At 36.9% G+C, this 10,929-nt stretch overlaps 4 protein-coding genes across 4 annotated transcripts in view; 2 read left to right on the forward strand and 2 right to left on the reverse strand.

Moving 5' to 3' along the window:
- The window catches only part of LOC108360077 (pentatricopeptide repeat-containing protein 1, mitochondrial), a 14,409-nt gene extending 10,422 nt beyond the window's left edge, over positions 1–3,987 (forward strand). The window contains exon 4 of the mRNA XM_017612230.1: positions 3,576–3,987. Coding sequence (XP_017467719.1) covers positions 3,576–3,899 — 324 coding nt within the window. The 3' untranslated portion in view covers positions 3,900–3,987. The remainder of the gene's footprint in view (positions 1–3,575) is intronic.
- Tcs5 (TP53 regulating kinase) lies at positions 3,916–5,029 on the reverse strand. The gene has a single exon (XM_017612231.1). It carries the CDS (start codon positions 4,771–4,773, stop codon positions 4,087–4,089), a length of 687 nt encoding a protein of 228 aa, XP_017467720.1. The 5' UTR covers positions 4,774–5,029; the 3' UTR covers positions 3,916–4,086.
- Positions 5,030–7,949: 2,920 nt separating this feature from the next.
- LOC108360080 (protein Asterix) lies at positions 7,950–8,871 on the forward strand. The gene is made up of 3 exons (XM_017612233.1): positions 7,950–8,190; positions 8,252–8,367; positions 8,421–8,871. Exons 1-3 carry the CDS (start codon positions 8,070–8,072, stop codon positions 8,514–8,516), a joined length of 333 nt encoding a protein of 110 aa, XP_017467722.1. The 5' UTR covers positions 7,950–8,069; the 3' UTR covers positions 8,517–8,871.
- Positions 8,872–8,935: 64 nt separating this feature from the next.
- Positions 8,936–10,536, reverse strand: Yod1 (Yod1 deubiquitinase). The gene is made up of 2 exons (XM_017612232.1): positions 9,555–10,536; positions 8,936–9,496 (listed from the first exon to the last, which is right to left on the reverse strand). Exons 1-2 carry the CDS (start codon positions 10,362–10,364, stop codon positions 9,284–9,286), a joined length of 1,023 nt encoding a protein of 340 aa, XP_017467721.1. The 5' UTR covers positions 10,365–10,536; the 3' UTR covers positions 8,936–9,283.
- Positions 10,537–10,929: the final 393 nt, after the last annotated feature.

Below are 10,929 nucleotides of genomic sequence, written 5' to 3' on the forward strand. Positions count from 1 at the left end.
TGGTTTTGTTTTATTCTTCCATTTGAACAAATATTCTCAAAAATTTTAAAGCAAAACCAAACCTAAATTTTCCAGGTTTATTTTTGTTTTTGAATGGGAACGATTTATTCGCATGGAATGTGCGATAAGGCTGATTGTATACTTTTTCCTATTTCTTATTTCCCTTAATGATTCTTAAACTATAGAATGAATATGCAAATCTTGGGTGCGATGTTGCGTCAGGGGATCGGCCATAGGAACTTTCCATATGTCATTGAAATTTTACAAATTAGTTTGGATGAACATATTAAACCTAATGACATTTTTCTTACACATCTTTATAAATTCTATGATCGTTGTGCGCGTTCAATTGATGAAAGAGTAAGTACGCGAAAAACATCTTGTATACATATATATTCGTATGTATTTAGGTGTTCGTACCTTCGCTTGAACCACAGATTGATACTTACGGCGCCATCTATCGAAGTAGTACGAACCAATGCTTGATCGGGTAGCAGCGCTCGGCTGTCGTACTTGTCAGTACGCTTTTTACCTTCATTTTATTAGCTGGGGATGTAACTATGTAATATTGATGCGCCTAAAAGATGCAGCGATTTCTATTCTGAAGTTACCTAAAGACAGTACGAATGGCAATTATAATAGGGAGGCTTCAGTTTTTTAAACTATAATTTTAGTTGCGTTCCAGATGCTCACGATATTCTCGATTTGCAGGTTTTTTTGCGGGAAAGCGTTCCAAGTGCCAAAAAACCTGCAAGTCAAACCACTTTTGTGAGAGTTACTTGATCTCTCTCTCAGTCAGAAGTTGCAGGTTTTATTCCGAAGTTTTTCTTTCTGCAAGTTCATGAAAAGTGTCAAACGATAGGCAGGGTTGCATTTGTAAACAAAAACATAGCAAGGAACTTTAAGCGCCACGGAGACAATCAAATAAATACGTCAAGCATTGCATATGTGTGAGATTGGCTCGTGTATTGCTCGCAAACGTACAAATAAACGCGTTAATTCAACAAGCAATTTCTTTTTCTTGTCCGTGCACTTACTCACCACGACGATCAGAAGGCAAATGCGCTTGTTTTTTGTCAAGCAAAACGCGAAACGGTTGATAAAGATATTTGATCGTCTCCATGGCGCTTAACATTAAAAAAAAGTGGAAGTAGTTACAGGAAAAGTGGTTTTTCGCGATCCAGGTGACTTATTTTTTCTCTCTTGCTCTTCTCTTTCAAGAGAGTAATTTTGTTATTTGACAGTTTTACAGGTTTTTACTTGAAGTTATCTGGAACGTAACTTTTATTGTGACGGCAAAAAGGGGAAATTTTTGTAGGGGAAATTTTTTTCCTCCAGACATCATGCACACATTCGATTGGTTACTGCATTGGTAAACTGCTTATATGTTACTTTCAGTTTATGGCGTGTGCAGCGATGACAACTATGGGTCATTTGGCCCAAATATTAGCGGATAACTCCGACAAAAAAGCGTTCCTTTTAATTTTGAGCTCAGTTCAAGTGAGTTATCCTTCTGATTGGGAGTCATGAGAAGTAATGAACTATTCTTTCGAAGAATTGTTTGGAAAGGAATTATCGTCCACGGCTGATAGCAAGTTGAGATTTGGTATCCCAACTTTCGATTTAGCCCGTGCTTTTTGCAGGAATGAGGGGGATATGTCCGAGAGGACATTTAGACACATTAGGTCAATTATAATATCATGGCCTTTAGGCAAACAGCAGCATAATGCAGCAGAACAGCCCAACTTTATAAAAAACGTCTAAACGTCACAGACACACGAGAGGTGACTCGCCTCCGCGTAAACGTGCAGCTTTAAGCCAGGACACCAACGACAATCAAATGGAGATGCAAGCTCAACAAAACAAGAAGATCAGTGATCTTCAAAAAGTCACAAATATTTCTCACGAGCCAAATTTAAATATCTCCTACGATTCTATTCCCCACAGTTCCTGTGAGGATAAAATACGAGCAAATACGGTACGCTCACCGATAGTATCTGATAGCCATAGCAGTGTTGAGGATGAAGCGTCAGGGTATGCAGATAATGCTGAGCGAACAATTAAAAATGAAATTGCTAGGGCTGAAGGGCGGCTAAAGTTAATTCAAGAGGCGAAGGCTATAACCAGGGGTCCTTCTTTAACTTCAAACCACGCACAATAGAATCTGAAACGAAGGTTTCGATAGCAGAGCCAGTCTTAGCCCAACAGGGAATAGAATCTCAACGCTTAGGAATGGACGGCTGGAAGAACATTCGCTATTCGGAGATACAAAAGCACTTCTAAGCACCGCCAGTGTTTTCAGCCTTAAGAGTTAATAATCAATTTGCTAGTATCACACCTAACTGGACTTCTCTTGCTATATTAGAAAAATTCGATTTAACTTTGGGGGCCGTAACGAACAGCTTGCTCCAACAAAAGATGGTCGAGCAATTATGTGATAAATTACCGAGAGATTTTAAGCAGATGGTGGGAGAAGAGTTGTAGCCGCTACAACAACAACAACAGAGGAGCTCTTGGCTGATGATTCTAAATTTCGTAACAGTTAGACTCCCTTCTACAATATGTCTGCGGTCGTAGAGCAGAGTTATCCAACAAAGACGAGACACAAATACAAAGTAATAAAAAATAAAGCCTTAAAGCTGTGACAGACGGCAAAGCTTATGAGTATAATCTGGCACACATATGCACATAATAATTTTGACCTAACAGACGGCAGTCCCACGGCCAGTTGAATTTTCATTTATTTCGTTTTCATTCTTTTTTTTATAAATTCTATATTTTTTTTACGTTGCTTTCAGTTAGTTATTATTGACTTTTTATTAAAATTCAACTCTAAAAATTTAAATTAACTAATAGTAAAATAAAAAATTTGATATAAAATAAAGCAAATGAAAACAAAATAAAGCAAAATTAAATATATAGATCAAATAAAATAAAAATATATAAAATAAATAATAAAAAAAAAAATCAGACTCCCTGATGAAAGCGTGAAGTAAGCCGAAACGCGTAGGAGAAAGAGGAAACACAGTTTGCCTTTTTAATATACCGGCCGGAAAGCTCTACCAATGACCCAGTAGGAAATTTTAACACTAGCCTAAAAACAATAAAAAAAAAATTCGCAATCGCTCCAACCGAGGATCGAACCTGGCAGCTACAGACTTGTAGCCCGTAACTCTTACCACTCTGCTACCGCGGACGCGGAACTCGCGTGCTTTGTTTGCTTATAGGGAATTTACATGATTCAACTTTCACAGGCGATTAGTTCTCCGTGTGGTTCAAGCGAAGGCACGAACACATAAATAGAACTGTTTTTTCCCCGAAGTCCAAAAAACGGATATTTAGGTTTTTGCCGTAGCTTGAACCACACCTTAAGGCCTTGCCTGCTTGAGGTACTGACAAGTATGACAGCCGAGCGCTGCTACCCGAACAAGCATTGGTTCGTACTATTTGTGGTAGATGGCGCTGTAAGTATCAGAGGCGGAATCCCCATGTGGTTTAAGCTACGGCAGAAATCTAAATATCCGTTTTTTGACCTTCGGGTGGAAAACGGTTATATAATTCACTTTTCTCTTCAGCACCCTTCAACTAAATCTAAGTCATTTAAAAACGGACATGCGAAATTCTGTGATAAGTTGCGCCTCTACTACGAAGAACAAGGAATCGCTGGTCTTAAGTTAGATGACGCCATTAAAAAAGTTCGAGAGCATCCAAATCAGCAATACAAAGAGGAAGATGTGGAGGGCCTCGAGCCAATAAAAAATAAGGAACTCTCTAAGAAACAAAAAATTCGAAAGTACATCAAAAAGATAAAAATTGAAAATTTACGTAGTGACGATCAAAGTACATCCCCAAGGCCTGAAATAACCGCAGAAAGCGAACTACAAAAAACGAGAGAGTAATTGTTACTCTTCCAAGTTTTACTGTGTAATTGCTTTATTAGTGTATAAATTAAATACATTTCACGCTCAAGTGCCAATTTTCATTATAGATTATGTTGATATAAAATTCTAGATTTTATAATGGCTTCAAAATTTTGTTTACGAAATAGGCATATGATTCAAAGTTGCATGACAAATAAACGGACGTTTATCCAATCATAGTACGTTTTCTCCCACGCGCTCGCACTTCTTCAAATTTCGCGACCACCATGGTTTCATCCTTGCCACATTCCTTACGGTATGCTTCCAGAATATACTCAAATAAATATGGCTGTTCACTATGCGTGCTAAGAAGCGCTCGTTCAAGAACATACAAATCAACGCCTTTATCTTCTGCGCTTTGGTTGTAATGACTTAACCCAAAATCAACAAATATAACATCGTACAAGTCATCATTTTGATCGACTTTGGGATTTATAAGAATGTTAGAAGTGGTTAAATCCCCGTGAATAATGTTATTTACATGTAGCCTCCCAATTATGGAACCAATCTGAGTACTAAGTTTTCTTAGTAGTGCCTCCGCATTATGAGACTGGTATTCACAAACAACTTGTTGAATATACTCTTTGGCTGTGGCAGCATTTTCAAAATATTCCATATAAATCTTACGCTCATTCAGATCGGTATACAAGATATGTGGTACCAATATTCCCGCATTTCGACACCGAGTCGCAGCTTTGGTTTCGGCCTTCATTCGTTGGCGTGTAATTTGTGCATCCAAATCTGCATGTCGATAGCGTTTCACAAAACGTTCCTTTACTAAACATTTTTCTCCCTTAAATTCACTCATGTATAGTCGTCCTTCGGCACCTTGTTTTAATATCTCCAGAGACATGCCAAAGCCAACATTACGTGTAATTACGTCTATCGAACGCAAACTTTTTTTATTGATACGCAGTCCAAGGAATCACTTCCCCGCTATACCGCTGTGTTATCAGAGAACCTCTTTTATCGAACGCAAACAAAATCGATCACTTCACCTAGAGAACGCCAAGTTTTGTGATTGTCGAATGTTCGATACAATAATCTCAAAGTTGCATTGAATGTTCGATAGAAAAAGATAATGGGCTGTTTTTGCTTACGCGTAAAAACACATTTAGCTCAAAATGCTACTCTAGTACTAATATTTATATTGCTTAGGCTTTCTGCACATTGGTCGTCCAATCATAGTTACTTCATCGTCACAATCATGACGCAACGATTACTTGACGACTACATATTCGCACACTCGGTCGTGATATTTGAATTCATTTGGCGTCTAAAAATTGACTTAGAGCAGGTATTTTCTGTTTTTCTGGTTGATATTTTAGCGAAATAATTACAAAAACCGGCAATTTTTAAAATATGGACTGTGCTGCAACAATTCTAGACATAATTTTTCAGTAATATCTCTTCTTTTCTTTTCCTGGAATGTATTTTGTGCATGCACGCAGAGTCTTTTTACAATTTCGACATGTTTTATAGTTAAAACGCTCACATTTGTTGAATTTTATTGCAATTATCCACTTTTTAATAATTTCGACAAATTTTATACCAAAGACACTAATTTTTATGCAATTTTAATGCAAATATTAACTTTTTCACTAATTTTTCCCCATAAAATGTAAACAAACAATGCGTGCACAACGATTAGCAACCGACAGTGCCGTACTTATCCGTTTCTGCATCTTCTACGATTTGCCGATAACCAGCCGATAACGACAAGTGTGCAGATCTCCTTTGAAATGCATGTGCTCGGCCCAAAATTTCAGGGCGAGACGATAACGCAACTATGATTGGACGACCAGTGTGCAGATAGCCTTATTATAGCAGAAAAACGTGAGCACAGAGAAGAAACATAACTTTTCCTTGAGATGTGAGAATAACAAGCACAACAAATTTGACGGCTAATCTGAGATTTGCCTGTGTAAACGGGGTGATTAAAAAACGAGCTTTGATTGAGATAATATTGATATGTGAACATACTTTTATTGTCTTGGTCTATCTTCTTTGACAATACAGTCGACCGGCATGTCGTTTGAATCCTCAGTAAATATACAAATAGAAATAACGCAATTAGGTGAGTTGATAGGCACGTCTAATATTCTATCCAATTGGGAGTAGGATTTTCAACATCGATTTTTCCGGTATCGATATTGTTCAACCCGATATATCTTCATATCGATTTTACATGCAATGAATTAAATCGAATCATGGTATCGATACTTTCTTAAATATCGAACATTCCCAGTATGAGTTATTAATAGGGGTCTTCATGTAAAGTAATAAAGGGATAAATTGCTTAAATTTATCAGTTTATCCGCATTCTTTCATAAACGTACGGAACACCTTAATAATACTGACCTTCGAGCTAGAGAAAAAAAAGTGGGCACGGCCCGCCCCCTTTTCCGGATTTTAATGGCATATTTTTTTGGTGCAAATCGACAGGGGCGGCGATAGAGGGGAGTGGGCTAAACGTGGAATTTTCAACATTTTCCAAAAGCTTATATTTCGAAAATTATTGAACCGATTTTCTAAATATCGACACAGTTGGAAAGGTGATTAAAGGGCCTTTCATTGGATATATATATCTATGCATATAATGTATACACATTGCGAGAAAAGGTAAACAACGAAATTACGGCAATTCTTTTTATAAAAATGAATGCTAGTTTTCAAAATATAAGCTTTTGAAAATGTTGGAAATTCCACGTTTAGCCCCTCCTAGCGCTACCCCTGTCAATTTTAACCAGAAAAAGTTTACCATTAAACTCAGCAGAAAGGGGTGCACCACGTCCATGTTTTCTTTTTTCTCTAGCTTAAGGGTCGGTATTCTTTAGGTATGCCAAACGTACCTTGGTTAATAATTGCAAAAAATTGTTTATTATTCAACTTTTCTGGCTATTCATGTTTCATTCTTACCTCGTCCAGTTTGCTAATTGGCTTTTTATGTGTTCGTAGCAAAATCGACCAACTGGCAGTCTGTCAGGGTTGAAATTTTCTGAAATTTATACGTTTATCCACCAAAAGTGATAAACTGATAACTTTCTTTAAGTAGATGTCCATACCAAGTTTGACAATTCATTTATCAAAATGATAAATTTATCATTTTATCAAGTTTAACAACGGTTTATCACTTTTGATGAAGACTCCTTTTATCAAGTATCAAGAGTTTATCACTTTTCATGAAGACCCCTAATGTAATATCGTTTAAATAAATGGTTATAAAAACATTAAACATAAAAGCATTCTTTTGAAAATTTGTAGTAAGTCTATATTCATATGCTTATAACCAAGGTTCCATTTCGATTGTATTACGCTTTCTTCTCAAAACCAGTTACAAATAAAAAATCGCGTTCTTACGTGATCTTGTATTTTTGGTTCATGCAAATAACCAGATAACCATGCATGTGTGAACAACCCAAATGTTTTGTCAGTTTAATGTTTATAATTGTACATGAAAAATAAACTCTCATTAAGTTTATTTGCTTGTTGGAAAATTAAATGAAACAATGAGGTTGTTCACGCTTGCCTGATTATCAGGTTATGTGATTATGTGGTTATATTTTTTATTTAGTTTACATCAATAAACTACACTACACAATAATAATTTTTAACCAGATAACCTGATAACTAGGCAAGTGTGAATAACCTCAATGTTTAGGTATACGTTCAATTGTCCGTGCTACCAACCCAGAGTATTCCAATAGCAGTCCGGTTTACAGGATTTAGTCAGAACTTACAGGAAGTCGTTCCTATTGACATAAAACCTGTAAGTGGGAACACGTTTGAGAGAATAAATGAGCTACTGTTCCTAGTCAGAAGTTACAGGATTTAGTCCGGAGTTCGAAGGAACAGACTAACTCCCAAGTTATCAGCGAAACAATACAAACAGAGCGGTTCACAAATGAACAAAACCTCTGTCAGATCGTAACGTTGTTGCTGCATTTGCGTGCAAGCGTTTTGCGAAAGAAACACAGCTAATAAAAGGCAAACCAACACTTTTGCCATCGATATTTTTCCAGCTGTACCCAGCATTCCAAGTTAATAATCGAAAAATGCAATCAAATGATTAATCTTTGCCATTCCTAGTGTTACTGTATTTATTAACCTACTTAGCCTTATTCACCGAAGCAATATTAACATATAAACATGAGCACTTCAGTAGATCCACGACGCAAGGAAAAGGTTAACAGGTATAAACCCCCACAGAATCAAGGCCAGGCTGCCAGTTCCAGCGAGGATCTTATGCCGGATTATATGAACATTTTGGGTGAGTAGTGTGCAATGCAATTTATTCAGACAACGCTTTTAATAATATATTTTAATTGAAGGAATGATTTTTTCAATGTGTGGCCTAATGATGAAGTTGAAATGGTGCGCATGGTTTGCGCTCTATTGCTCATGCATTAGCTTTGCAAGTTCGCGAGTGAGTGATGACGCAAAGCAGGTAAAAGAAAACAAGCTGTATTTTATTCCACAGAATTAATCGTTTTACCACAGGTGCTGTCATCGTTTATGTTATCAGTGAGTGCAGTGGTCATGTCATATCTTCAAAATCCCTCACCAATGACACCCCCATGGGCTCCATCTGCGTAGTGCCTTTCCTGTATACATGTTTCAACAATCCAAAGATTATTTTTCTAACCGGATAAATTTGTTTTTGCTGAATCCTATATTTTGGCTGTATTTCTTTATTCATTCTGAACGTTTGGAATAAACTTTTTCGTTTAATTTTCTTTAGAACGTTCCTGATGATATGTTAACGCATATTTCAAACGCATTCTGTTTATTCCGGCTGTGAAATGGGATTATACGGAATGTATAAAGAAACGCAGCCATTGTGTCATAAAACCCAGAGTAACCTATCTATAAAACATAAATGATGAACGTTCGAGTTGCAATCACAACTGCAGTGTTGCGCGAATTATTAAAGTATAGCGTTCTGCGTGAATTTCTAGCAATGTAGTCATTACTTACCGATTTGGATTTCGAACTACTTTTGCAAATGTTTAAAATTTTGGTATTAAGCAGGTTCCAATATTTTATGTGGTTGGCTAGACTATTGTAGAACATTTCTTTACATTTAGTTCAGGATATTTAAATACATATTTCGTTTCAACTTATTTTACAAATTATATAGAATTATTAATGAACTATTCTTTCATATGAGAAGTGCGCTGAAATTTATGCATATTTCTAACAGTTTTGACGAGTGTTGAGAGCGTTAGGAAAAGATATTGCAAGTATCTTCGTTTGCTTATGCGCTGTTTGATAATTGATGTTATATATGCTTAAGAAGTGAGTACATAGTAGGCAAACAAAAAGAAAGCGAAGAAATAGATTGAACTGAAAATGACTGCGTATTAAATTTCACCAAAGTTGGTATGCCCAGTTGATTTTGCATGCTGCTGCGCCTGCACTTGACCGACCAACATAACTTCACACTGGAGACATCTTAGCGAAAACTTGTCAACATTGGTAAATTGTCTTGATGATTTTGCTTCATTGGCTAGCTGTTCCGCTTGGTGATACACATTCATTTCTTCAATTGGAAATATAGTAGCTGGTGCCCCCCCCTAACGAATTAAAATTTTATGATATGGTAATTTCGGTGTTTACTAACTTATTACTTACGCCAACTGTCTCCATATATAATGGATCATAGTGTATGCCATCAAATAGTAAGAATACCCGTAAACCGTAGTTTTTATCTTCACCGAAGCGATTTATAATCGCATTTTGAATATCAACAACATCAATTTCAATGCCGTAGTAATTTGAGAGAATTGACACTTCAATAGCACCGCCCCACGAATCTGGTCTCTGTATCCAGGCGCAGTATTCGGCATTTGATTTCCCCAACACAGCGTCGCTGTATGCCTGAGGATCGGCGGCTACCTCCTGGGCAATAATATGCCGCATCATTTCACTACCCTCGTTGTCAATTTTTCCATTCAGGACAAAACGTATGCTAGTAAAAAGACATGAATTATCTGCTGGTACAACCTTCTTGAGTAAAATGCCATTGAAATTTCCGCTCGAGCCACTAGGCAATTCGATCGGTAATTGAGGACCATTTGCACCTTCCGTGGCAGTGGCTTCCGCTACAACTTGTCGCAGTTGTTCTTCCTCCTCTTCCGCTTGCAATCTACGAGCAAGTGCTTCGTCATCCTCTAAAGAGTAGACGGCTGCCGTTGCTGGCCTTTCTTCAACAATCAGAGTTTCGCCGCTACTAATACCTACCGCTGATATACAACTCGCATTTTGCGTTAGATCTAATGGACGTGGTGGAAAACCAGCTAGTATATGCAGTAGTGATTCTTTTACTTCAGTCAATTGCGAAACTTTTAATTTTAACTCTCCAATCGTTGTTTTAGCTGTTAAGTCTTTAACAATAAACTGACCTTTCTTTGACTTTATCTTGACGCTAAACGTGCCCGTCATTTTTAATTGTTTATTTAGAATTTGCGAGTTTTTCGCCTAAAATATACTATTTTTCAATGAGGTAATTTTGTTGTGGTTGGAAAAATAAAGAAAACGTTCTGCATTTGAAGATTCTATTTTCCTCTTTGGACATTTGTCCATCACTGTGTGCGTTGCCAACTATCTTGAAAAATTGTTTAACAGACAGCGTTGCCGTTTTGAACCAATTGGACTAAAATTGGTAGCGTCAAAGAACGTAAATGTATAAGAAGCGACAACGTTTACGTTCTTTGGTTTGATGAAGCTTTTGGTAGACAAACATGAGGAAAATGCAGTTTGGCTCCAAATTTCAAATTAAAAAACAAAATATTGGGATCGACAGAGATGATTGAGCTGAGTATACCATATACTTCTTTCTTTAGGGAAACAACAATTATCAAAGGTTTAAGTTCAANGATGAGGAAAATGCAGTTTGGCTCCAAATTTCAAATTAAAAAACAAAATATTGGGATCGACAGAGATGATTGAGCTGAGTATAACGATATACTTCTTTCTTTAGGGAAACAACAATTATCAAAGGTTTAAG

The sequence above is a fragment of the Rhagoletis zephyria genome, unplaced genomic scaffold (genome assembly GCF_001687245.7).
Source record: "Rhagoletis zephyria isolate East Lansing unplaced genomic scaffold, Rhagoletis_zephyria_1.1 Rzeph_scaffold_00514, whole genome shotgun sequence".
Classification (NCBI taxonomy): domain Eukaryota; kingdom Metazoa; phylum Arthropoda; class Insecta; order Diptera; family Tephritidae; genus Rhagoletis; species Rhagoletis zephyria.